Here is a 27,329-nt window from a genome sequence, read left to right as displayed (position 1 = left end):
TCCCTGTCTCCCCTGCCTCCCAATTATTGTGACCATGGCAACTATCTTGGAATATGGCCTGTGAATACATCCACTATTACCAGGTCACTGCCTTGCAGCCTATCTGTCCCCACCTCCTCACACACACACACACACAAACACAGAGACACACACACACACACACACACACACACACACACACACACACACACACACACACACACACACTCTTTCTAGCTCTTTCTGTCGGCTCAAATCATCAGCCGGCAAGGAGGCACAAAGCCTTAAAAACCAGAGGAGAAAAATAACCATGGCAACAAATTTGAGGCAATTTCAGTAATAACACGAATTTGATGGGCTAAATTATGCTGGACGGGGAAGAAAAGTGCTCTCAGCGCCGCTTTTAAAGTGACAGCGATGAGAAACGCCACAGTGTTTTCCAGTACAGTTGTATTTGTTGGGGGGGGAGGGGGGGGACATGCGTTATATTTTCTTCATAAAAGGTTCTGACGCTTTGCCATATGATACTCCTTCTATTTTCAGACGGAGGGCACATTATGCCAACTGATACGCACTCGCTCGCGCACACTCGCTCATTCAGAACGAATGTCTGAGCTAAATGGCAGCTGGCAAAACAGGTCAAGTCGAGCATGAAAATCAACATGAATTCCCGCTCAGCTGGAGCTCGGTGCCCCAGTGCGACACTGCCTGCGACCCGCGTCCGCACGTCCCCAGACAGCCCTTCACACACCGCAGTGGAGAGTCATGCCACTCCGCCAGGCGGATGTAATGTCACGCTGCGTCGGAGAGCAGAATTAGATCCCCAAATGGTCGAGCGTGGGGCCAGCGGCACAGAACTTCCTCTGCGGGGCTCATCTCAAATATGTCTGCTTGAGTTTTGAAAACTTTACTTTTTTTTAGTCACAAAAAAGGACAATATAGAGCCAAGTGTGTGTGTGTGTGTGTGTGTGTGTGTGTGTGTGTGTGTGTGTGTGTGTGTTTTCTGACAACTTTGGTATGCCCGTCATGATTAAATAACTACACGAAACTTGGAAAGTGGATATGGCAATGCTACAATAACAACATAATACAATTTGTTTTTCATATAGAGATAAAGGCGCCGGCCATTTTTACATGAGAATTGGAAAAAACAGTATTCCTTAAAAAAAAAAAAAAATCCCTCTCAATGTTTTGTTTCTATACAAGTGTGCATACACACTTTTAAACTGTTGTTTTTATACTGCAGTCGTGCCTTTTACTTTGCTGTTGTGGCTGTTTTAATCCCTTGCTGACGTTTTGTGTATTGTTTTGTCTTTTTGTCCCTTCATTGTTGTGCGTCCAATGGGTTGAGGAGTACGGGGGGGGGACAACAAAATTGTCGTTGGGCAATCTACAATCACAATAAAGTCTTCTAATCAATGATATAAGCATCGCTTATATCTGCCCTTCTTATCCGGGACAAGAAATAATGTCTTGTTTTTTTAGTTGTATCCTTTGGTTTCCCTCTCCAGACTTGTGTGTCTCCTTCACAGCGCCCCCGCACACCGCTGCCATCCTGTGCCATTTATATCACGCTGAGATGCTCTGCCTTGGGGTCAAAATTGCCCTTTTTGTAATTGCGAGAGCGAGAGGTTTTCTATATTAGCGCCTCACTCCTCCACCGCCACCACCACTCACCCCAGTGGCTCTAAATAGACAGCAGTTTAGCTACGTCTGCCGGGGGGATGGGAGGGGTGTGTGTGTGTGTGTGTGTGTGTGTATGTGGTGGGGGGACGGAGGGGAGACTCCTGGTGCCAGGAGGTCCATTGAGGAAGTTCAGGACATTGTCATCACTCATCTCCCTCTCCTCCTTCATCTGCTGCTGCTGCTGCTCAGGAAATTTAAAACGGCCATTCAAGGCAGATCTGTGGGTCTCTTTTTTTTTTTTTTTTCCGCCTCCAAGAAAGCCCCAGCTGTGGGAGCCACTCTTGACAGAAAGTGGTAGGAAAGGAGGAGAAGAGAGGAAAGCAGGGGAGTGGGCTATTAATCGCCTCCCTTCATTCACCAGCTTTTGCAGCTGCGGCTGCAGATTGACGCCGAGGTTTTTCACGGCGTTCTTTTCATCCTCTGGGGTGATTATCCGCAGTCAGGTGCCTCGGTGCAGGTATGATCAGAGCCGAGGGGCTGGAGCGGAGGGTGGAGACGGCGAGGTGGGGTTGGGAAAGGCGGGATACGCTTGAAATAACAGTGGAGGGGAAACAGAGATTCCAAATCGAGCGGAGGCATGAGAACATCACTGTGTGTTGTATGCAGATGATACAGTGAACAGTATTATTATAGTAGTAGTATTATTCGCTGTGTCTGTGACATGGACATAGAAGTTTTGATTTGATTGTTTGTCTCGTTTATTTTAGTTGCTTAGCTCAGCAATTTTTAATGGTCTGATCTGTTTTCCAACTGAAGCCTCTTGGATGAACTTCCTAAATCAGTGCCGTTTCCTGATCTCAGCCTTCAAGACCTTGGTCTTCGTTTTGTGGCTCTGAAAATATATCTTTGTCAAAATTCCGCACGTTCGCTCACTGTTTCCAATTGGAGTCTCCTGATATTTTTTAGTTTCAATTTGGAGAACATTGCACCTATGGCTGTAAGCAGTAAATCTTTGTTTTTTTTTAGCTCACAGATGACCGTTAAGAATTAAAACTCATATAAGTATCTTATTTTGTTGCAATGTGTCTTGGTTTAACCTACACCCATGCTCAACATTATTCATTCATTCATTCATTCATTTTCCATACCCGCTTAGTCCCGAGCTCAGGGTCACGGGGATCTGCTGGAGCCTATCCCAGCTGTCATAGGGCGAAGGCAGGGGACACCCTGGACAAGTCGCCAGTTCATCGCAGGGCCACATAGACACAAACAACCATTCACACTCACATGCACACCTACGGACAATTTAGAGTCTTCAATTGACCTCACATGCATGTTTTTGGAGTGTGGGAGGAAGCCGGAGAACCTGGAGAGAACCCACGCAGACACAGGGAGAACATGCAAACTCCACACAGAAAGGTCCCAGAATCGAACCCACAACCTTCTTGCTGTGAGGCGGCAGCGCTAACCACTGCGCCACCGTGTCGCCCTGCTCAACATTATTGCAACAAAAACTATAGAACCTTCTTCCATTCTCCATATTTGCCGATTTCACAAACATAGTGCCACTGTCCGTTTTGGACACATTACATCTTTTTGCTTGGAACAGTGACAGAAATACTCACAGCGATTCTTGGGATCATTGAGCCACTTGGGTCTGCACCAAAGAGAGCAGGAAGAAACAGGAAGTCCAACTGCATGATAGAACCGCTCAAGGGCAGCAGAGAGGACGGAGCAGGGAAATTGAGCAGGCAATAAGGCAGAAGCGGAGAGGTGGCTGTCGTGGAGACAGAGGGGGCGCACACACAAAGGTGTTTAATATTGTTTGCCGTTTTATCTCAACCAAACACAGGCGCACGATGCAGATGCTATCCCGGCCTTCCAAGGGGCTGGAAAACATTTCAGATCATGGGGGAGGTGCGATAAGCCACGTTCAAGATTGAATTAGAGAGAGGTGTGAACTGATAGCTTGACTTCTGCCGCTGTAGATATGACCACAAGAATATTTATACTTTTTCTAATCGAGATGTAAAGGAATTTCTTAACATGGACACAACTTCATATGCCCATTTCACATCCATTTAATTATCTCTGCTGATAAAATGCATTATTATTATTATTATCATTATCATTATTATTATTATTATTATTATTATTATTATTATTATTATTATTATTATTATAATTGAAAGGCCCTGCGATGAACTGGCGACTTGTCCAGGGTGTCACCCTGCCTTCGCCCTAAGACAGCTGGGATAGGCTCCAGCAGACCCCTGTGACCCTGAATAGGAATAAGCGGGTATAGAAGATGAATGAATGAATGAATGAATGAATGAATGAATGATCAAAAGATAAGAGGCACATTAGAACTTTGGGACTGTGTTTTCACAGTAAATTTGAAGTGATTTGTCATCTTTAAAATGTTTTTGTCTTCATCTAGAAGTGTTTTGTTTAATATGTAACTGATTGATTGGACTGGAAGTGTGGAAATAATTTAAAAAGTCAAAAACAAATGGTATCAAATGATTAATGATAACAGGAATGTATTTTTTTTTAATCTATAGTTAAATATATATACATATACATATCCAAACTGATTTATCAGATTTACCTTTGTTGCACTCAGTTAAACTCAAACTCTGCCTGGCTGCTTCCTCCAGACCTGGAGCGCGACTATAACTTGACCTGCTGCCCATGTGGCCAGCGTGGCCTCCACAACGTTCTGTTCTGTCTAAACAGTACAAGTGGGAGATCAGAAAGCAATCAGTGTTGAAATGTAGACACACAGGCAGGGAGCCCGAGGGCTGGCGTACAGGGGAGTGAGAGGGAGTCGGGTTTATTGACAGGCTTGTATGAGATGTGTTACTGCGCGGCGCCCTCGGGGACACAGCTCGCTGTGGCACAACTCAGGCAGAGAGTGGCAAAGCTAAATTAGCTTTTCAGTCTGTCTGTGTCTGTGTGTGTGTGTGTGTGTGTGTGTGTGTGTGTGTATGTGGAGTAAATGTTTGAGAGATGCGTACAAATCAGGGCTGCTTCAGAGAATAACTTCAAGGTCCTGAGACACTAGTTTCTTATGTCAGTTGTTTAAAGTTTTCCAAGCTGTAATTGTCAATATAACACACCCAATGTGTTACATTGTGTTTCTTGTGCCTCCTAAGTGCCTATTGGCCTATTAGTGGCAGCTGGCAGATATGAACTTTAGAAAACTCATCAGAAGAAGGCTCATGTTCTGTTTGCCCGCTCTGTCGTGACTGTGTGGGAGGCATCCAGAGCCGCATGGAAGTGATCAGCTGATTCATCCATTTTCTATCACCACTCTATCCTGCTTTCAGTTGCAGGGCTTCTGGAGTCCATCCCCAGCTGTGTTGGGGCGACGGCGGATGTGCACCTTGGACAAGACGCCAGTTAAGGCAGTGCCAGTAGCTGCACAGTCCCAGCTGAACAAAATATAACACATGTTTTCCACAAATGGACGTTCAGAAGATCCATTTACACACTTTGAGTCTGTCAGATGAGACAATTTGTTCCATGCAGGGGATATTTTCACAATTACAAGGAGTCAAAACAACACAAATGGAAAGCATGCATACAGTATTAGTTTTGGTTATTATGAGGGGCCTGGTTTATACTGACAATCTCTCTTGACTCAACATTCAAACAGTATTACTCCAACTTTTTTTAAGCACTTTTATTGAAAAAGAAAAAAAAAAAAAAAAAAAACTCATCTCGACATCTCTCCTAATGATTTTGATCAGATTATCCAATTAGGGTCAAAGTCATCGTCTACGCAGCGCAGTCTTGACTCTCCGGATATGAGCGATCATCACACCCTGCACATTTTGAACCATGATTTTGAGATTCGAGAGACGACGCTTGGTACAGGCTGAACAGAATGACCCCTGTTCTTAATTCACAGCACTCAGCTGTACAGCCATCAGGCCATCAGCCTGTACAATGCACTCAATAAATGCATCCTCTTAACCGCTTTACATTTTTCTAAAATGTGCAATAAAGACCTATTTATATTAAAATCAAAGGTAAGTAATTCAAATTTCCATAAGATGGAAATATCTTATTTTTTTTTCCATTTATACCCTAGAAATATTTTATTTTTAGTGGATGCTGTAATTTTGCAAATTTCCTTACAGTGGGATTAATAAAGGCCTTCTTCTTCTTCTTCGTCTTCTACTTCTTCTTCTTCTTCTTCTTCTTCTTCTTCACATCAATTTATGCAAGTCTCCAGAGCCGACCCAGCTTTGGTATGGATTACTTTTAACACTAAACTCATTAAGTTAGCTTAGCAAAAGGCTCAGCATGCTAGTGTCACGACACGATCCCGAGAGACATTTCTGCTAGTGTGATGTTTGTTTGTGCCTGTCTGCCTGCCTCCCTGCCTGCCTGCCTGTTGGTTTCCTGGCCCCACCCGCCTGCACTCTGCCAGCTCAGGCAGTGATCTAACACCCACACCTGGTCTGAATCGGCAGTCAAGCCCACCTGGTCACCATCAGGTCATTAACACAGTATACCAGCTCTTCTAACAGTCTTCAGTCCCTGCTGCATATAAGTGTTTGAGCAGTCTGGCCAGTTTTGACCTTTCAGCTTTGTGTAATGACCAGCTTTCTCTAACCGGGTTTCTCCGAACACATATGCTGTGTCTTAATTCAGGTTCTGCACCCTTGAGGCCGAGTGTCCTCCGTCTGAAGGAAGCGTTCTTAGAGTTCCCAGCCTAGAAGGACGGACCAAACCCCGCCTCCCCGGTAACCACTCGGGACGGTCTGGCCTTCGGCGTATTTCCTCGTTTCGTCACCGCCGTTCCCTCCGGCTGGCCAGCCCCGGAAGTGACGTTTTTATAGTATCAAGCTAACCATTGGTTCGCCATCTAACGATGCCGTTGGATGATCAAATAAATAAAATCCTATGTTAAAAACTGGATACTTTATGTGAAACTTCAATATTTAGATTTATATGTCGTGTCTTAACCAGTACATGCCGCTAATTTCAGCTGACTTCCCAGGATCCCACGATGCTTTGCAGCAGCACGCAAAGCATCATGGGATACCCAAGTACGCGAAGGATAGTAGCGGTGCATCCTTGGAATCGGCTAAAACGAGTGCGTATTTCCGAGTACGCATTTTGAGCGTCCTAAGCACCCTTGGGAATTGGGACAAGCCTTCGCGCAGTGCGATGACGCAACTTCCTGTCAAAATGCGCACTTCAAGGACACAGACCCTGAATTGAGACACAGCACTGGTCTGCATCGGCAGTCAAACCCACCTGGTCACCATCAGCTCATTAACACAGTCTACCAGCTCTTCTAACAGTCTTCAGTCCCTGCTGAATATTAGTGTTTGAGCAGTCTGGCCAGTTTTGATCTTTCAGCTTTGTGTAATGACCAGCTTTCTCGAACCAGTTTTCTCCGAACACATAGTTTGCAATGTGGGATTGGAGTTCAACGACCGTGACTTCTTCTGTTGAACCCGACTGTTATTTGTTCTCCGTCTGACAGAAAAACACCTCAAGATGGCATCATGGATTTAAACTGCAAACTGTTATTGGAAAGACAGGAAATTGTTGCTTAAGAGTTTGGTTTGGAGTAATGACGGATCCAACTACGTCAGACCTATCTGAAGCCCAGCAGCCTTGGTTTTCACTTTAACATGGATTTGATGGTTTCAAATAACGTGAAAAATGCATATTCATGAACCAATAAGATCAGAGTGGGTACAAAATACATGGCAGTGAAAACATTTTCATTTCAGAACCTTCATGCTTTTGTTTTTACACACTGCTTCACCGGCCTCCTTTGGTGGAAAAGCATTTTGTTGTTTCAAACCGTTTTATGGCTCTATTGAACTGCCGTCTAAATATAGAGGCAGCCGCTGGCCTGGTCTGGCAGAGCGATTACAGCTCTCGAAAGACAAAAAAAAACACCTTTTGTCGCCGTGGCTTCTGTATCTGTGTGGCGTCTCACACATCAGGCCACAAATCAATAGTAACATCCAATCTCCCAGTGTGACTTGCGCATGTGCTGTGCGTGTTTATGTGGATCCCGTGGCGGAGCTCATGATAAGTGCTAAGAGTTTCTCTCTCTCTCTCTCTCTCTCTCTCCCTCTCTCCCTCTATCCCTGCTCTTGATTGTGCTACTGACAATAGCGGTTAATGATAGTGCGATTCCACAGTGGGGGATGGGAGGACAGGGAGGGGGGAAAAAACCCTTCTCTCAAAGCGCGCCTGGTTTTTATTCATAAACCTGTACGCCACACGGCACAGCGGTTGCCTTTATCCAGCTCTGAGCACTCAAAGTGTTTTCAATTCAAAGCTGTTTGAAGGCCTGCCGACATCACAGAGGCAGAACAAAAAGCCCTGAGCAGGTCGTGAATGTAGTCAATTGCAAACAAGATGTGCATTTCAATGAATCATTCAGACTGGAGGGAGAGAGGAAATGGATGAGTTATATTAAAAAAAAAAAAAAAAAAAAAAGCAGCTTTGAATAAACAAAGACTCGATGCTAATTTACGGAGGGGATTTCCCAGACAGACTAGACTATATTTATTTCCATCCCATCTATTCATCCAGTCTTTAAAAAAAAACAAAAAAACATGCCTTGCATTGAGAGAATAAAATAAATCTTTGCATTGATTTAATAGCCTTGAATGAAACATCAACTGATGTACTGTAGAATTTGAAAAAGACAAACTCTCAATCCAAAACTACAGAGAAAATTAGACATCTTGCCTTTCCTGGGAGTTTCTTCTTCCCAACAAGCCATATTACTGTCACCAATAATTTAAAATAGAATGTCTTCCCATCTGCTTTTTCATTGTCCAAAGATCAACCTTATTGCCTTTGGACAGTAACAGGAAGCACACTTTTGTCCCTTTTGAAATAAAAAATAAATGCACATGCACAACGTCTTTGTTTTCAGCTGTGCTATGAAAATATATATATATATGTATATATATATATATATATATATATATGTATATATATGTATATATATATATATATGTATATATATATATCATATTCCATCAAAGTAATGATTAATCAGTCTTCCTAACTAACCTTTGGTTTTTCTAACAAGAAACCAGCAGTCTATAAATCTTTTACATGTGCTGCATGGCTGCAAGTCAGCTCAGAAAACTGCACTGCATGTCACTGCTGCCCTCATATCCTCCTCCCACAAGCTCATCCAGCATCTTTTCATTTATTTATTTTCCAGTCTTCTGAAAGTCAGTGTGGCTTGGGAGTGTGTCAAGTGCTACCTCAGTCCAAGTGTCAGTGACTCAAACACGGTGGCGGTGGTGGTGGTGGTGGGGGTCCCCTGTGAGAGCTGTCAACATGTCGCCACTCTTGTGACATAAAAGTTTAATGAGAAACAAACCATTACACGTCCGTTTAGCAGCCGCTGCTAGTTCATTGACTCAGCCCTGACTGGCAAGACCACACGTGTTCAAATGCATCCACGTGCACTCGCTCACATACGCACGTACAAACACACACACACACACACACACACACGCACGCACATAAAGGAAGCAGTTCTTATGGTGGATTAGGTGTGAAAGATATTGATGATTTTTCCAGTGCTGATCAATACTTCAGACACTTTCACTGGTCTACTCACTCGCACATGCTGCACTTGCAGTTTCTGGCAGCTAGAATAAATAAATAAATAAATAAACTGAGCAGAGAGTAACAGCCATTAAAAGGCAATTTAAAACAATAATGAGCTCCGCGCTATGCCACAATTATATTTGCCCTGCAGGCACGTGTCAGATGTGCACAAGATACCCTCGTCGGGAAAATGTTCAGCAGGGAACAGAAACGCTTTGGAAAACACGCAGGTCCACGTGTCTCCCAGACCTGTGAGGTTTTCATTGTATAGAATATTATTATTATTTACTGCCAGCATGTGGGGAAAATCGATGGCGTAGCTTTGTACCAGCCCCGGAGCCGTGCACGTCCCAGAGGAGCAGCTCCGTTTATTGTGCTCCAAAAAAGGCAATTACAATGTTAATGTGTCGCAGCAGGAGAGTCAAGCCGGACGTGAGAGGTTGATGGAGAGAGCGGAGTCACCGTGGGTTAACAGCAAAACGGCGTCTGGGGAGCGTTTCATATCAAACACACAACACGGAGCGAAGAGGGCGATAGACAGATAGATAGATAGATAGATAGATAGATAGATAGATAGATAGATAGATAGATAGATAGATAGATAGATGGCATTGTGCTGGTCTGGTACAAAACCATCTCCGTGAAAAGTCTCTCGGGAGCCCATAATAAGCCATTAAACTGGCGCATTATGGGTAATGAAAAGGCTCTTACGCGTTGCCACTGCAGCCACCTGGATCTGGACGCTCACTCTGTCGCTGCAGAACTGGGTGTGGGTTTCATTCCGAGTTCAAGTCAAAGCGTAATGTTGATGTTTTGGAAATGCATTGTTTTTGGATCAAACGACGGAAATAATGAGTTGTTTTATTTTTGAAATGCAATTCAATATACATTTTTAATGGGTGGGCTGCTTTTACTTCAGGATATATATGCTTTATATATTTTTTTGCAATTAATATGAAAGTATTGCAGTATATCCGCATTCGTCATGCCTTCCTGATTAGGCTTAACGTGTCTCATACCTAATCCCGTTCTGGGCAGACATAAAATCTTTGGCCCCAGATGACTGTCAAGAAAACACCAATGAAAATTGGCTCAAAAAAAAAAAATCACCCCTTAACACTTCATTCAATTCCTCCTCCATCCAACCTTTGTTCTTTTCAACAGCGAGCCCCAATACGAGCTCAATTCAAAGCCCCGTCCGCGATGCGGGGAGACGGCGGTCGACGGAAACAACCGCTGTCCGCGGTGCTGAAATCAGCTGCCCTGGCTGAAACACGTTTGTCCTCTCCGCTCGCTCCGCCACCTCCTCTCAGTGCAGCCAAGTCTGGTCGATAACGCGCACGGCGCGGCTACACCTGTGATTGTGATGCAAATGTTAATGGACTCTGAGGTCCTGTGATTAGCCTGATGTGGGCTAATTTCCCCCCCATCCTCCCCCCTGCTCTCCCCAGAGAGCCCGGAGTGCCTTTTCTGTGTCCCTTATTAATTGAGGAGCGAGCTGCTGTTTTTTCCGCCTCGCCGGCCTGGCAGAGGGGGGGACGCAGCAGCGGGGCCGTCGAGGGTTAAATGACACATAATGTGGTGCATTGATTTATTTATTTAAAAGCCAGTCCTCGAGAATGTGAATTCTCTCTCTTGATTTCTTCTTCTTTCTTTTTTTTTTTTACATTTCCATTTTATTGTTATTCATGTGTTTCTCTCTCGGGTGTTTTTTTTTTTTCTGGCCCCTCTCCATCTCTGTCTCGCACGCACACCTCGTCATTACCTCGTCCCGCTGAAGTCCTTTAATGGATGAGGTAATGGAAGCCCACAATGAAAGTCTTTTTGCGGACATAATTGCCGGCAACCACTCCACAAAAAGCCGGTTTAGCCTGCTTGGTGCATGGTGCAACAAAAACACATCACTTCCTATCACTAAAGGAGCTTGTGGATTTCAGGTATAACGTCTACGAGACGTATATAGGCCTACTGTATATATATTTTTCCTCATGTGAAAAAAAGATTTGAAAGAAAAAAGGCTCTCACCTTGGTGGAGAACGCTGTGCATTTGTTATTTTTATTGCTAGGATTGGGGGGTTGGGTGGGGGTTCGGTGGGTGGGTGGGGCTGCACCGAGACGGAGGACCGTGTGCCAGCTCACCCATGTGTGTAATGTGAAAACGGAGAGCCGGGGGGTGAGAAGGAGCGAGGAGGAAGAAATGGGGGAGAGAGAGCGGGGGGGAGGATGTAGGTGACTCGAAAGGGGGTGGGGTGGGGTGGAGTTGTGGTGGGGTGCGGGTACATTGGAGGACACTGTAAGATCGCGGTGCCTTTATTTTGATTATTGGTGGAGAAAACACGAAATCCACCGTATAGCTGGTGGGTGCACTGGGGTGAGACACGCGGCAGATAAGGAGCTTTGATTGGTCATATCTGCGGCGACAGAGACGAGGGTCCTCCTGGGATTGCCCACCCCCACCCCCACCCCTCCCCTGGTGACTGATGATGATGGGTGATAAGCGGGGAAAATCACTTTACTCCCCCGTGCGGAGCGAGGGTTGCGAGTCGCAGCTCCGCGTGCGATGGGGTCGTAATAAATATATGAATTATTGCAAATATAATTAGAAAAATAAATATTAGAAAACAAAAGGCCCAAGGAACCTTTATGTTAGTGCAAAGCCAGTAAAGCAATTTCAGACAGATAGATAGATAGATAGATAGATAGATAGATAGATAGATAGATAGATAGAGATTTGAATAGAGATTTGACCTCGTGCTCATAAACGTTCGGTAGTGCCGGTGCGCACAAAGCACCACGTGACCACCGCACCGGGAGGCCTTCCAAAGTGAGAGCTGTCACCTCGTGTATGATGGCGCGCCGCCGTTGTGATGTGTACAGCGGGTCGCGCGGAGGTGCGCCGCGGCTCTAACCTGCTGGCCGCCCGGGTGTCACCGCGCTGCTCTTTTCATCCCGCGGCGCCCGCTGCATCAGACAGACAGACAGACAGACAGCGGGCGGCGATCAGAGGAGGGCTGCCTGCAGCCCGCTGATAACAGCCCGTGTCATTAACTCTTTCATTCAGGGGGCACGCGGGCAGCCATTTTCCCTCCTCCGCCCCCTCAAAACGCACGCAGCTGAAAATCCTCAAAGAAAACGAGCAGCACGGTTGGCAGGAGAGCGGCAGAATTAGCGGTGTGTCCGTGATTTTTATTTTTTTTAATTTTTTTTTTTAATTATTATTGTTCCAGCCAAGGCCTGTCCCAACCCGTTTCATCTTGGTATAGAAAAAGACACTATTACGTTAAGATTGAAATAAAACTCTGACGTTTTAATCCACGTATATTTTTTTTTCTTGCTTGGTGTATTCAAGAGAAAACATTTTTTTTTTAATGTGTCTATCAATCGTCCCAGATATGTGGTTTCCCATCCTCTTTTGGGCTCTCCTGCTGATTCACGCGGCTGTTGCTCTTTATAATTATCAGCACGATTCAGAGCTTCTTTTTTTGCGTGTGTACTTCTGCTGCGTTGTAGGATTTATTTATTTTTTTTCACCCTCGGGGAGAAATGTAAAAAGCCGCCTGCGTGGCTGCGTCGTGCCACGGGATGCCTCCGCTCAGCGAGGCCGCAGCTGTGTATCCTGGTGATGAACTCTGATACAACAGCCCGAGGAAACAGTGAACATGGCCGACACGAACCGAAGTTGACAAGGCGGTGTCAACAATGTGTCTGGAGTGGCCGCTCAGGAAATCACTTGCACTCGCAGAATGTCTGCGGCGAGAGTCAGCCGAGGGTGGGAGTGGATGCGATTCCTTACGATATAGGGAGGATGGTTTCTTAAAGATTGCTTCTTCTTTTTTTTTTTTTTTTAATTCGGTGGAGTCAAAAATGTTCAGTATTTTAAAGGATGTAGGGTTTAAAAAAAACGACATTATCAGTCAGTAAAATAGAAAATATTCTTAATATCAAACCAGTGTTTTTCACGTTTAAAAAAAAAAACGACACTTAAATTGCACATAACGTCAGATCAAATATTAGGTATTTTCTCTCGTTTTTTTCCTTAAGGGAAAACGACGCCCTGTCTCAGACTGTCACATCATGTCCAGACACAAAGTCGCTGAATGGCTGAACGGATGAATGAGAATCCTGAATGGACGCTGGAAATAAAGCCGGTGGAATGAAAGCATGGATCAAACTTTACGTTTACAAATGAGGACAAATAAAACACTGGATAGGCCTGCAATGAAGCCCGTATGAAATCGTCATCTTACCATCGTTTAGCAAAGACAAAAAAAAAAAAGATATTAAAAAAAAAAAAAAAAAAAAACACAACCGCGAAATGTTTTCCCCTCATCAACAAACGCCTCGCGATATTTTTTTTAAAACCCGATCCAATCCAAGAAACAAACACACGGACTGTTACCGAAACTCTGCGCCCGCCTCCAATCGAAAGACATTCAATTTATTTTCTCGACAAAAAAAAAAAAAAAATATATATATATATATAACAAATGCTGCGAGGTGTCGTGGAATCTGCTCCAGAGTTGATGTTTCCACCAAATTCCATCTTCCTTTTATACGCGCAAAGTTATGCAAGATTCGGGGCCGCTGGAATGTCATTGGATGCTGGGATGAGGTATTATGGATTATGGGTTTTGGAGGGGATGGTGGGGGTACTACAAGCACCTCCCCTAGAAATGCAGCAAATCTCTCCCGTTTTTCTCCTGGTGGGGGCCACTGGGAGGGCCGGAGACGTGCTTTGCATTGGCAGGCTGATGAGGACACGTGTCTCCTCCCTGCCTCCCTCCCTGCCTCCCCCCCCCCCCCCTCGGGCTCCATGGTACCGCATTGGCATCAGTGAAGGCACCTGAAAACCCCCGAAAAGCAGCTCGTGGAAACGCCGCGCGTCACCTCATAGCCCGCAAGAAGGCGATATCATAGGCCCCTTCGCGAAAACCTGTGGCTCGCCCTTCTCTCCCCTCCCGTGCGTAAAATCGGCTTCTTTTTTCCCTTTTTGCGCACACCGCCGCACCGCCTCTGTAGACCGAATAGGTGCGTCGAGCATCAGAGCAGCAGCGGCAGGATGCAGAAGAGGAGCAGCGACGTCTGAAGGTGAAATGAACCTGGGGAGGATCGACGGCAGCAGGCTGAACGAGAATCGGATATAAAAAAGAGAGAGAGAGAGAGAAAGAGAGAGAGAGAGAGAGAGAGAAAAGAATCTTGCGCTTTCATCCTCACCACCACCTCGCGGCTTTCACTTCCTCTGATGCGGAGAATCCAGAGCTAGAACACAGCTCAGAAGGGGGTTATCAATTTCATTATTATTATTTTTTGAACTTACCGGAGGAACGACAGAAAAAAAAAATCGCTAATTGAGCCGCAGACCAGAAAAAATGGCGACGTTAATCAGAAGCAAGATTTCTAATAAACTGTCAAACGCGGCCACCGCCGTGTCCAATAAGTCCCAGGCGAAGGTGAGCGGGATGTTCGCCAAGATGGGCTTCCAGGCGGCCACGGACGAGGAGGGGCTGGGCTTCGCCGCCTGCGACGACCTGGACTACGACCACCGGCAGGGCATGCAAATGGACATTTTAACATCCGACAGCAAGGGGGGCGAAGGCGGCGGGGACGAGTCCACGATGGACGGGGACAGCCACTACCAGAGGGACGGCACCGGTCCGCCGCCGTCGGCCTCCAAGGACGGCGGTCTGTCGAACGAGCTGTCCGAGGAGAAGCCAAAAATCACCGCGTGGGAGGCGGGCTGGAACGTCACGAACGCGATCCAGGTAATAATTGAGCGGGATTACGGAGGCGCTAATTGGCCGCCTCCTCCGCGCAGCGGTGAAACTCTTCACCGTGATACTGAAAGACTTGTCAGAATTCATACCTTCGTCTCTGCACCTGTCGTTGTCTGACATTCAACCTGTGACGCACCTTTCACAGTAACTTTTTTGTGCGTGTGCGTGTGCGTGTGTGTGTGTATGTGTGTGTGTATGTGTGTGTGTGTTTAAGTTATTTATACAAGTCTTTTTCCACCCCTATATTGATGAAGTGCAGAGATTTCAGAACAGCAAAAGGCGTTACGGTGATCGTTCGTCCCGCGTCCCACCCCTCCTCCCTCCCCCCATGTCCTCCTCCCCTCTTTGTCTCATGTCCAGAGTCACTGATGCGCGCCTCTGATAAGCGATCGTCAGCGATATCTTCTCAAAGAAACATTCCACGGAATGATTCTCAAAACGTCTTTTGCGCAGGCAAAACTCTGCATCGTTATTTCGTGATTTACGAATTTCTCTCTCTATATATATATATATATGTATATATATACATATACATATATATATAGATATATACATATAAAAAAAAGAAATCTGTTAAATTTGCAGCAACGGCAGGTGAAATGTCAGATCTGAAAGACTGCGCCACATGAGTCATTTATAACGACCTGTGATCATTTCTTCAATATCGCATCAAAGTAAAATCAGAATAATTAAATTTAAAAAAAAAAATAATAATGAAAATAACCACGTGTAAAACGATGCCATGACACCGGGGGGCTGCACAGGCGGGGATGCGGTTGTGTGTTGCGTTGCGCCGGCGTTTCGCTCGAGAGCTCAGCCCAGTGTGTGTAGGCTCTGCGACAAAAAAGCCCTAGACGCAATCCTTTTCAAGCCTCGTCGCGGGGGCCGTAGTCACGGCAATCACCGTGACGTCACAGTCTGTGTCTCCTCCGGCGCGTGGTGACGTCAGAGGCGGGCGGATGCACTCTGAGCAATGTGGAAATACCCACAACATGAAAGAGCGAGCGGCGCTTTAAGGAGTCGGGCCTCCAAGTTCAGGGCCTAGAGTTGTTGGTTTTTTTTTAATATATATATAAAATATATATATTTTACACTATATTATAATTGAAATAAATCAATCAAAATAAACCACAATTCAAGAACCGTCATGATGCGTTTTCCTAAAGGTGGCCCCTTTAACCATGCGCGTTTGCCTTCGTTCGCAGGGGATGTTTGTTCTGGGCTTGCCCTACGCCATCCTGCACGGCGGATACCTCGGACTGTTTCTCATTATTTTCGCCGCCGTGGTGTGCTGCTACACGGGGAAGATCCTCATCGCCTGCCTGTACGAAGAGGACGAGGACGGGCGGCTGGTCCGCGTGCGGGACTCCTATGTGGACATTGCCAACGCCTGCTGCGCGCCCAGGTTCCCCAGCCTGGGCGGCCACGTGGTGAATGTAGCCCAGATCATCGAGTTGGTGATGACTTGCATCCTGTACGTGGTGGTGAGCGGCAATCTCATGTACAACAGCTTCCCCAACATGCCGATATCCCAGAAGTCGTGGGCCATCCTGGCCACCGCCGCCCTCCTGCCGTGCGCTTTCCTCAAGAACCTGAAAGCCGTCTCCAAGTTCAGCCTGCTGTGCACGTTGGCCCATTTTGTCATCAACGTCCTGGTCATCGCCTACTGCCTCTCCAGAGCCAGGGACTGGGCCTGGGACAAGGTCAAGTTCTACATAGACGTCAAGAAGTTCCCCATCTCCATTGGGATTATCGTGTTCAGCTACACCTCGCAGATCTTCCTGCCGTCGCTGGAGGGCAACATGCAGCGGGCCAGCGACTTCCACTGCATGATGAACTGGACTCACATCGCTGCCTGCATCCTCAAGGGCCTCTTCGCCCTGGTGGCTTACCTGACCTGGGCCGACGCCACCAAGGAGGTCATCACGGACAATCTGCCAGGGGGCATCCGGGCCGTCGTCAACATCTTCCTGGTGGCCAAGGCGCTGCTGTCGTACCCGCTGCCGTTCTTCGCCGCCGTGGAGGTGCTGGAGAAGTCGCTCTTCCAGGACAGCGGCCGTGCCTACCTCCCGAACTGCTACGGGGTCGACGGGCGCCTCAAGTCCTGGGGACTGACGCTCCGCTGCTTGCTGGTGGTGTTCACCTTGCTCATGGCCATCTACGTGCCGCACTTCGCCCTGCTCATGGGCCTGACGGGCAGCCTGACGGGCGCCGGCCTGTGCTTCCTGCTGCCGAGCATCTTCCACCTCAAGCTGCTGTGGAGGAAGCTGCAGTGGCACCAGGTGTTCTTCGACGTGGCCATCTTCGTAATAGGGGGCATATGCAGCATATCCGGCTTCATCCACTCCATGGAGGGGCTCATAGAGGCCTTCAGGGAAAACGTTGAAGACTAGATGCTTTCGCTGGAATTAGATGTTATCTTATCTGCAAACCTCCCCGCCCCACCACCCCACCCCGCCTCTCATTTTAGTGGAAGAAAAAATAAATAAATAAATAATGTGAAACAAACGTCCGACCCAACAAGCGCAGCCCCTCCCCCCCTCCGCTTATTTCATGCGTCTTTTTTTTTTTTTTTTTTTTTTTCTTTGCGCGCGCGCAGAAGTCCCTGCATCAGTCAGAAAAATGTTGCGCACTTGACGCACACATGCACGCGCGGGAACACACACTGGACGAAGGAGGGACGCGCGTGTTTGGTTGATCTTGAGCACGCCGCATACAGAGAGAAATATTGTTGTATAAATATGCGAGGGGCGGGGGGAAAAAACTTTGCGTACATACACACATTTCCAGGGGAGTGGACGTTTACACTATTAACACAAATGGCAAAAAAGGGGGCCCCGTGCCTCGTCTTTCGCGTGGCCGTCCGTCCCGCGAGAGTTCGCTTCATGTAAACGTTTGTGACGAACAGGTACTTTGATGGAATGACGTGATTTAACGAGGACCGCTGATTCGAGGGTGATTTAAAAGACAAGCTTAAATGGCGCTCTCTTTGCTGTTTTTTTGTTTCGAATTGAAAGTGGGCAGTGAATGTTGTGCTATATCCAGAAATTAAAACAAAAACAAAAAAAAAGAATTGAAAAATTAAAGACTGGCAATAAACCAACAGCAGAAACGCGTGAACGCTATATATAAATGTGTTTTTTTCATTAGAGAAGAGGAAATTTAAACCCCACGTTGAAAATAGATGCAAAATATCAAATTACACAGCAGCTATACAAACTATGCATTGAATGTATGATGTTTCAGACACATAAGACATACAAAAAATGAGATGTTAAAATAAAAAAATAAAAAAATGCAAATTTCGATTATTATATGTCTTAATGCTATGGTGTTATTTCTAACATTTGGATTTTATTTTATGACCCGCTAGAAGGGTACGCTAAATTTGAAACCCTGCATAATTGTTTAACCGCAATTAATTTCATCATACTTGAACAATGTGTGGCCTGTTTTGAAAACAATAACCTAATAAATCCCCCTGGTCGGGAAATTCGGTGTCTGGATATCTTAAGATTTAAAAAAAATTAAAAAATTAAAAAAAAAAAGAGAGAGAGAGAGAGCTCGTTTAAACGGAAAATGTGCATACAGACATTTTTCATTCTGTGCAATCAAATGGGTTCTGTGGAAATGTTATCAAACCGTATGTGTAGTGTTACTGTGGTTTCAAAAAGATGGAATGTATATCTCAAAGTCGTTATCATATATCGTGAAATTAATATTAAGAATAAAGAAACAAGTGAAATTATATTGTAAAAATGTGTGTGGTTTTATGTAAACGAAAAATGGTCAGAACATGTATTTTTTTTCTCTAATAATAAAAGACAGAAAATGGATACAGTTGCATTCGTTATTTTATAAAATATGTAATTTTTTAAGACAGACTCGTTCTTAAACGTTGACTTTGTTGATTAATATGTAGTTCTAGAATTTGTCTTTAAAGACATTCAAAGCATGCAGGAAGGGGGGAAGCTTTATTGCTGCAGGCAGGCGGGCCTTCTGGTCGACCTGTTCCTTCCCCATGTTGATTCCCCGCGCAGACAACATCTGGATAAGCTGTTTAGTCACTGACTGGGCTAATGTCCATATGCTGAACGAAAAAGCTACCTGGCCCGTACTAATACACGTGTTTCTATTCTTTTTTTTTTTTCTTGTTTTTTTTTCCCTACGTCCTCACAGCATGGCGCTCAGCTCACGCATGCAGCCACATTCGTGGTTGGCAGTGGCACGCAACGAAGACTTGCATGTGGATGCGGAAAAATCCAAACACTTCCTCTGCGGCTTGCAAATGCCGCACTGGTTTTTAACGGTGACACGTGAGTACAGTGAAATAGGCCCGACCATGACGTTTAAAGATAAAAACCCAACAGCAGCAAACAACCCCGCCTGATACAACCAATTACTATCGACAAGAACTGAACAAACGAGTGTAAATAACATATCGTCACACTTCAGCGATGAACAAGAAGAAAAAAACCTTCCGGTATGACCGATATCAAGGGCTCGTCGAACCTTTTTCTTCTGCATAGTCACCCCGCTGCTGTACTGGCATCACTGTGCTTGTGGCGCCACCAAGCGTACAATGGAGTAACTACACAGCAGTTCGTTCTACACAAAACCTCACCAGGTGTTGCTCATTTTAAGGCAGTCTAATAAAAGGCCAAACCTATTTCTGATGATGCAGAAATCCACCGACATTTCTTTCATTGCTTGTACGGATACATACGGTTTAAGCATGTGCATGTTTTCCTCGCTAAAAGGCTCTGGCTTCAATTCGTCACAATTGAACTTTAGCATGCTACTGCTACTTCTATTACTGCTAACGTTTAAGTTGAGAGGGTCCTGATTTTACGGCGAGAATAATGCCGCTGGAGAAATACACAATTAAGTCTTACATATTGTCGCCCTCTGCTGCCTGAACGGGGCAGTGTCTCGTTGTACAATTCGAATTAGAACAGAAAACTGATAATGCCAAATATTTCTGTAAACTATGCTTTTGCAAACAAAAAGGGCCTTTTGACCCTGTATTGCCATTGTTTAATATTACCCCAGGAGTTTTTAAAAAATATGTTTGTTGCACTATGCTTTGGGTCTTCATACAGCAATACAACATCTAATGTATGTTCAACTTAAAAGATTTCTAGTTGGTTGAAGAGGTCCAAAAATTGTCCAAGCTTCAAACAAGCTTCAAACATTTGTTTCAGCTGAAACTGTTGTTTCAGAAAAGCTTTATTTACAAAAGCAACTTAAAAACACTCATGTCTCTTAGTACTCATCTTCATCTTCCTCCTCATCCCCTAGACTATCTGTTCCGACCTCCTCGTAATCCTTTTCCAAAGCTGCCATGTCTTCTCTTGCTTCACTAAACTCACCCTCTTCCATACCCTCACCTACATACCAGTGGACAAAGGCACGTTTGGCATACATCAGGTCAAACTTCTGGTCCAGGCGAGCCCAAGCCTCCGCGATAGCTGTGGTGTTGCTCAGCATGCATACGGCCCTCTGGACTTTAGCCAGGTCTCCATAAGGAACCACAGTGGGAGGCTGGTAGTTGATGCCCACTTTGAAGCCAGTGGGGCACCAGTCAACAAACTGGATGGTACGTTTGGCCTTGATGGTGGCAATAGCAGCATTGACATCTTTTGGAACCACATCACCACGGTACAGCAAACAGCAGGCCATGTACTTGCCATGGCGAGGGTCACATTTCACCAACTGGTTGGCTGGCTCGAAGCAGGCACTTGTGATTTCTGACACAGAGAGTTGCTCATGGTAAGCCTTCTCAGCAGAGATGACTGGAGCATAAGTAGCCAAGGGAAAGTGAATCCGAGGGTAAGGTACCAAGTTTGTCTGGAACTCTGTCAGATCAACATTAAGAGCACCGTCAAAACGAAGGGCAGCAGTCATGCAGGAGACGACCTGACTGACCAACCTATTGAGATTAGTGTAAGTGGGACGCTCCACATTAAGGTTCCTCCGGCAGACATCATAAATGGCTTCGTTATCCACCATCATGGCACAGTCAGAATGTTCTAAGGTAGTGTGGGTGGTGAGGACCGAGTTGTAGGGCTCCACCATAGCGGTGGACACCTGAGGAGATGGGTATATCGCAAACTCCAGCTTGGATTTCTTGCTGAAGTCGACGGACAGACGCTCCATCAGCAGGGAGGTGAAACCGGAGCCGGTGCCACCTCCAAAGCTGTGGAACACAAGGAAACCCTGAAGGCCAGAACACTGGTCAGCCTGGAAGAAGTATGACAGTGAGTCAATCGAGACGTTCAATATCAAGTGACTTGTAGATCTGAAGTTAAATTTTTAACAGTTGCCTACCAGTAATCGGATCCTGTCCAAAACTAGGTCAATTATCTCTTTCCCAACAGTGTAGTGACCACGGGCGTAGTTGTTGGCAGCATCCTCTTTGCCACTGATCAGCTGCTCAGGGTGAAACAGCTGACGGTAGGTCCCTGAACGCACCTCGTCTGAAAGGATTACGATAAATGAAACAGTGACCAACTCGGTAAGCATTCTATTGTTAAATTTATCATTGGGTCTACCTATGACAGTTGGCTCCAAATCCACAAAAACTGCTCTCGGGACATGCTTTCCAGTTCCACTCTCATTGAAGAAGGTGCTGTGACAATCATCTCCATCTCCAATTATCTTGCAACCAGGCATCTTCCCATTTGGCTTGATCCCATGTTCCAGGCAATACAACTCCCAGCAGGTATTGCCTATCTGGACGCCAGCCTGACCAACATGAATCGAGATACTCTCACGCTGTAACGCAAGGTGGTAAAAGTTACCATGCTGTAGTTAAAACAGCTGAAATGAAGATGGATCTGCCATCATTTACACATACATAAAGATTTATTAAAAGACTAGTGTGTCTAATGTCGTCTTTTATTTTTTTGAATTTTATTTCGTATACCCACCATTTTACCAGACAAAGTTAGCTGCGCAAGTTCAAAGTCGGGTGCAAGAAGCACCAACGACCTTTGCTGGTCTAAACGAAAAAAAAAATTGTTTAGAACATCAAGAAGAGGATTAGTTCTTCTGAAATTGAATTTTACTTCTGGAGCAGTTATCTAGAATTCTCGCTTTAATCTTAGCATGTTGGCATTAAAGTTGTAAGACTTTGAAGTTTGTTTATTGTTTGGACTAATGAAGGGGAAAACTGATGTGAGAAAATGAACAATAGAAAAAAAAAAATACCAATGGGTAGACAGTTTTAACATAATAGAAGTAGCAATCTTAAATTGAACTAATTTCATATAACATTTAATATCAGATGTTATTTTACCACTACGGGCCCAATTAAGCTTTTACATATGAAGACAGGAGCAATAGAAATAGAACACTTCAAAACCAGGAGCGTTGTTTTTCCATATTTCTAAACACCTTGAAGGTGCAGCTTGGACACATCCTCAGTGAAGCACCCAGGGTCAGAGGGTGTTGCAGGTCTTTGATCTTCAGACACCCTCACACATTCTGTTCTGACTAATTTTGCACATACAACCGCTTTGATAAATCATTGACAGAATCATTCCAGTAATACACTTATCAACAGAAAAATAAGTAGCTGGTACAATATCAGCTCTAGATGAACACTGAAGATATGTGGGGAGAGTTAATGTCCACCCCCCCGTCAACTTTAGCGAGTGGCAACCAACCCACCGCCACAACCAACCCTGCCAGAAACCCTTTAGCTAATGACAAACAATAAGACATAAAATAAATTTTAATAAAATTCTCATACATCTTATTACACAAACACTGAAATATTTACAGGCAACAGCATGCCATTAATGTGGAAATAGAGAAATAGAGAGTGGTTCAAGATGACTGGTTTAAAAAAACAACAACAAATGAATCCATCCTGTAGTCGACAAGGCAGCGCAAGCAGATTCGGAAATGTTAGGAAAAAGAAAATGCACCCTGGAGTTTACATGTCACCTAAAACCATTCTTGTGCTGTGCTACATCATCGACATGTTGGGAGCAAGGGGTCCAAAGCGATTCACTGGCCGGACTGCTCGATGGTTCTGGTAGTTAGCTTCTTAGTTGAGGTTGCAACCACCCAGGGGTGGGACAGTACTCCCTGAGTAGGCAGTCTGTGCATTGGGTTGTGCTTCAGCAGCCTGGCAACCAGGTCTTTTGCGCCATCGCTGACATCAACATGTGCAGGGTAGGTATACACCACCTGGTTAGCAGAGAGCGATGGTTTTAGAAAATAAAGACAAGTTAAGGAAAAGATGCATCTGTCCAGGATATCCCGTACCTTTGATATCCTGCGGTAGGTCTCTTCGTGGGTTTTTGCTTCAAATGGCGGCTTTCCGACCAAAAATTCATAGCAGAGGACACCCAGACTCCACAGGTCGACTTTTTCATCGTGGGTTTTTCCTTCAATCATCTCTGGAGGCAAGTAATCCAGTGTTCCACACAGTGTGGATCTCCTGGGGGGCGAAGGGGGTGCACAGAGGGCATTGTTCAACTTAAATATAAAACAGCACAGAAATAGAACGACAGCCTAAGCAGAAGGCATCGGGACACGGTGACACCATATTGACAACCGGTAGCTCATGCTCATACCGTGAGGAAGGTGTGTGAACAGACCAGCCAAAATCGGCTATCTTCAGCTCCCCATTGGCGCCCAGTAGCAGGTTCTCTGGCTTGATGTCCCTGTGAATCACTTTCTTTGAGTGGCAATAGTTGAGGGCGTCAGCCAGCTCCATGATGTACTAAAAATACAGAAAATACAGAAAGAAAAAAAAGTTAAATTTACAAGATTCTAATTCTTCATACTTGTCACTCTCGCGAATCAGCATGCACCCAAAACAGGTCAGAATATTAAAATGCAACTTGGCTATTTTAAAATCAGCTTTAAAAACAAAAAGTGGCCTCACTGTGGCACTTTTGTCTTCGGGGAAGTTTCCACAGCGCTGCAGCTCACCGTACAGCTCTCCCTTGGGGGCAAACTCAAGGATGAGATAGACACGGGATGGGTCATGGAAGTAACCATAGAGACGGAGGATGTTGGGGTGCCTGGAAGAAACCATTGCAGTTGAGCGCGTCATTAATCTAAATAAAATCTTTGGATTATCTTGCTTTGATGTAAATAAATACAAAGATCTATTCCATAAAAAACAACAATTTAAAGTAATCAACACATTTTTCAAGTGCCTATAACATTACATGCCAGTAAATCACTACTAGACAGGAGTTGTAGGCATCTTGGGCGGGTGGCATTAGGTCCTGGAGTTGCTATAGTGGCAGCAGTACAGTGGGTAAGTTACACTAAAACTAACATGGCAACTGGATAGCCTAAATACGATGTGCACTGAACATACATGAAGTCTTATCGACAAAAGCAGGCGGTTCCTACCTGAGGTGGGACTGGATCTCCACTTCTCTCCGGAGCTGGTGCTCCACGCCGGCCTTCTCAAGCTGATTCTTGAAGAGAACCTTGAGGGCCAAGATGAACTTGCTTTGACGCTCCCTGGCCAGGTAGACGTTGCCAAATTTACCCTTCCCTAAGGGGCGGCCAATGTCAAAGTTTTCCAGACTCCATTTTTGTCTGCAGGAGCAGAAAAGGCGCAGTTAAAAATGAAGCGGCGGCCCAGGAGATTTGCAGATTTGTGTGAAATGCGACAGACGTACTTCGACGCGGAGGGCATTTCACGATCATTCATGGTAAGTTTGTCTGAGAAAAGGACAGGCAATATTTTAGGTTTCAACCATTACAGCCACAAGGTTGTCAACGTTGACAATGTACAAGACGTACTTTGCGGCGTTTCCTGCGCTGCAGATTCTGATGTTTGTTTAGCCGGCTCCGGGTTCACCTTGGGGACGTTTGTCTTGGGATGGGTTTCAGCCGAATAATGTTTGGATTGCAGGGCAGGATTTCCTTTCCGAGCAACGGGATTAACATTTTGATCAGTGTTATTTGTGGATTTAACAGCAGGCACATGAGCCACTGGCTTCTGATGGCTGGCAGGCCGTTGAATGCGCTGAGGTCCATTTGACAAACCGAGGACTCGCTGGTGAGGAGTTGGTGTGACAGCGCTCTTTTGCGCCTGCTGTGACACCGGAATACGTTTGGGCCCATTTCCATTTCCCTGTAAATGCACAGAGAAATCAAATACTGGCTGTTCCATCCGTCAGTATATCAGCCGGAGAAACTATGTTGCTAAAAATAATAATAATAAAGGACACACTAAAATAATACATCCTAGATAACAATCAATGAAATGTTCCAGTTGAAAATGTTTATTAATCACACAGTGGAATGTGTTGAGAACAAACATAAAAATGATCAACATAAAATTAAATTATTATCCTATGGGGGTCTGTGAACAGACGTTGGTTACGTGCTCAGCGTGAACCTGCTCTCATCCATGAGGAGCACAGCGCGCCAATGGCGAATTTGCCAATTTTGATGTTCTCTGCCAAATGCCAATGGTGCTGAAGTGTGATTGACTTGGAGTTACATTGTGTTGTTTTGGTGTTCCCTTGATATTTTTGAGCAGTATATTTACAGCAATATATACCCTAAACGTTGACTGTAAATTTGGCTTAGTTCATTGCAAGACATTTTTCAGCTTTGCCATTTGGATTAAATTCAAGAGAGTACCTCATAATGCCTGAGGCCTGCTACATTTGAAAGCACAGTATGCAATAGAAAAAATGATAATAAAAAAAAAAAAAGACAGTTTGGCAAAGTATTTCGCCATCTGTGAGAGACAAACTTGCATTGTGTAACAATTTTGTGGTCAAGAGTATTGCGTGACTCACCTTCACCTCAGGCCTTTGCAGCTTCATGTCCTTTACATGTTTGAGCCTGGCAGCAGAGTCCATTTTCTGAATAAGAATTCAAGGGTTTTACTGGTGGGTTTACTCGACTGTTAATCGAAATGAAAATATCGGAAATACAACGACAACAAAACCAGTTAACCCAAACGGTTCAATTTAGCCATATCCAACGTTAGCGATCCGATGGCTAATAAAGCTGTGTGAACAGTGGGACTCTTACGACCAAGTATCGATCAAGCTAGCTGTTTTAGCATCCAAGGAGAACAAACATCATACGTTTTGTAGATTTACGAACTTACCTTAATGCGTTATCACTGCTGTTGAGCGATAATGTCAAGAAGAAGAAAAAACCCACGTCGCTGTCAGAGAAGTAGCTCGAGCTCTCTAGCTAACAGCTAGCTGGCGTGTTCATGTAGCCGACAAAGGCAGACAGACGCTTAAGGCGACATAAATGACCAGTGGAAACTGGTAAGATAGAGAACTTTTTTTAAATCCCACAACAGCGGTGTGCTAAAGCAGTCGGGAAAAGCAGAAACGCCCGGGTCGCACCAAACTAACAAAATAATAAATAGCGTGGATACCACTGGGAATAGTGCGTGTAGTTCCTACCACCGCTTGTTTAATTTCAAACGTCCCTCCGTTCACAACCTTTAAACACAGCGCGGGCTCCCATTGGGTGAAGATTGACTCTGCTCGCTTGTGATTGGCTGGCATGACGTAAGACGTACGATCACGTCAGCGACGCCGGTTCCAGAGCTCGATATGGTAAATTTACCAATTACGATTTATTTAGTGTGTATGTATACATATCTCAGATAGTGGTGAAAGTGCATATTGTCTGGTGATTGGATGAACAAGTAAAAAAAAAAAAAAAACTTTGAATCTCATTTTGGACATTGTATGACCACCATATAACCACTGGGTGGCGGTATGTGTCTTTTAATTTAGACATGTAACGTCAAAATACACCTAAAAATGATGGCTCTGTTATTTATAAAACACAAAAAGCTGAACCAAATCATAATGACTGGATGATTTTAAAAGGAAAAAGCAGAATGTGACAATGGAATAGATCAACAATTTAATCAACAAGATTTAATATTTAGTTTTATTAACACATTCTAGGTTTTTTTTCCAGAGGCACAAAATGCAAAATTCATAAACTGTACAATAGGATGAAACCGATTACCACAATTTATTACTTCAAAACAAAAAACATAAATACAGCTGTAATTTGTTATGTCTATAAACAAAAACAAACACAGATATTTGAAGAAACTAAAACATCCACTCTCCACCATCAATGGCATTAAAGACCTATGCTTTGTGTTTACGTATGATCTCTGAAAGAGCCAAAGACACAGTTTTACATCATCAGCACCACATAAATAGCAGCTTTCTGATTTAAGTAAATTAGTGTTACAAAAGTCAAACTATGGTCACAGTCATTTGCCAAGCAAACAACTGTGCAACGTAATATATGGTGTCAATAAAACTCGTTTAATTTCCGCAAACATTTCAGCTA

General features: G+C 44.8%; 3 protein-coding genes across 3 annotated transcripts; 1 reads left to right on the top strand and 2 right to left on the bottom strand.

Moving 5' to 3' along the window:
* The first annotated feature begins 14,003 nt into the window (after positions 1-14,003).
* On the top strand, positions 14,004-18,832 carry slc32a1 (solute carrier family 32 member 1). The gene is made up of 2 exons (XM_076025231.1): positions 14,004-14,984; positions 16,202-18,832. Exons 1-2 carry the CDS (start codon positions 14,592-14,594, stop codon positions 17,387-17,389), a joined length of 1,581 nt encoding a protein of 526 aa, XP_075881346.1. The 5' UTR covers positions 14,004-14,591; the 3' UTR covers positions 17,390-18,832.
* Positions 18,833-20,190: 1,358 nt separating this feature from the next.
* Positions 20,191-22,079, bottom strand: LOC142887521 (tubulin alpha-1C chain-like). The gene is made up of 4 exons (XM_076025233.1): positions 21,929-22,079; positions 21,551-21,773; positions 21,327-21,475; positions 20,191-21,239 (listed from the first exon to the last, which is right to left on the bottom strand). The coding sequence occupies exons 1-4, from the start codon at positions 21,929-21,931 to the stop codon at positions 20,262-20,264; spliced, it is 1,353 nt and encodes a 450-aa protein (XP_075881348.1). The 5' UTR covers positions 21,932-22,079; the 3' UTR covers positions 20,191-20,261.
* A 637-nt stretch (positions 22,080-22,716) lies between these two features.
* Positions 22,717-26,433, bottom strand: aurka (aurora kinase A). The gene is made up of 9 exons (XM_076025234.1): positions 26,104-26,433; positions 25,787-25,852; positions 24,777-25,110; positions 24,653-24,695; positions 24,378-24,569; positions 23,899-24,037; positions 23,585-23,733; positions 23,274-23,448; positions 22,717-23,195 (listed from the first exon to the last, which is right to left on the bottom strand). The coding sequence occupies exons 2-9, from the start codon at positions 25,847-25,849 to the stop codon at positions 23,013-23,015; spliced, it is 1,278 nt and encodes a 425-aa protein (XP_075881349.1). The 5' UTR covers positions 25,850-25,852; positions 26,104-26,433; the 3' UTR covers positions 22,717-23,012.
* Between the last annotated feature and the right edge of the window lie 896 nt (positions 26,434-27,329).

Source organism: Nelusetta ayraudi, unplaced genomic scaffold (assembly GCF_046127955.1).
Source record: "Nelusetta ayraudi isolate G7.1 ecotype Tasmania unplaced genomic scaffold, CSIRO-AGI_Nayr_v1 ptg000017l, whole genome shotgun sequence".
In the NCBI taxonomy this organism is placed as follows: domain Eukaryota; kingdom Metazoa; phylum Chordata; class Actinopteri; order Tetraodontiformes; family Monacanthidae; genus Nelusetta; species Nelusetta ayraudi.
The sequence above is the reverse complement of the archived record's forward strand: the minus strand, read 5'-3'. Positions and strand labels throughout refer to the sequence as shown.

Excerpts from the sequence above, each read along its gene's own strand:
- LOC142887521 (XM_076025233.1), bottom strand. Across the intron at positions 21,476-21,550 it reads TTTGGAGCCAACTGTCATAG|ACGAGGTGCGTTCAGGGACC; the intron begins GTAGACCCAATG and ends TAATCCTTTCAG. Across the intron at positions 21,240-21,326 it reads TGGACAGGATCCGATTACTG|GCTGACCAGTGTTCTGGCCT; the intron begins GTAGGCAACTGT and ends TACTTCTTCCAG.
- aurka (XM_076025234.1), bottom strand. The coding sequence starts at position 25,849 with ATGGACTCTGCTGCCAGGCTCAAACATGTAAAGGACATGAAGCTGCAA. Across the intron at positions 23,734-23,898 it reads CCGAAGACAAAAGTGCCACA|TACATCATGGAGCTGGCTGA; the intron begins GTGAGGCCACTT and ends CTGTATTTTTAG. Across the intron at positions 23,196-23,273 it reads CCTACCGCAGGATATCAAAG|GTGGTGTATACCTACCCTGC; the intron begins GTACGGGATATC and ends TCTGCTAACCAG.
- slc32a1 (XM_076025231.1), top strand. The coding sequence starts at position 14,592 with ATGGCGACGTTAATCAGAAGCAAGATTTCTAATAAACTGTCAAACGCG. Across the intron at positions 14,985-16,201 it reads ACGTCACGAACGCGATCCAG|GGGATGTTTGTTCTGGGCTT; the intron begins GTAATAATTGAG and ends CTTCGTTCGCAG.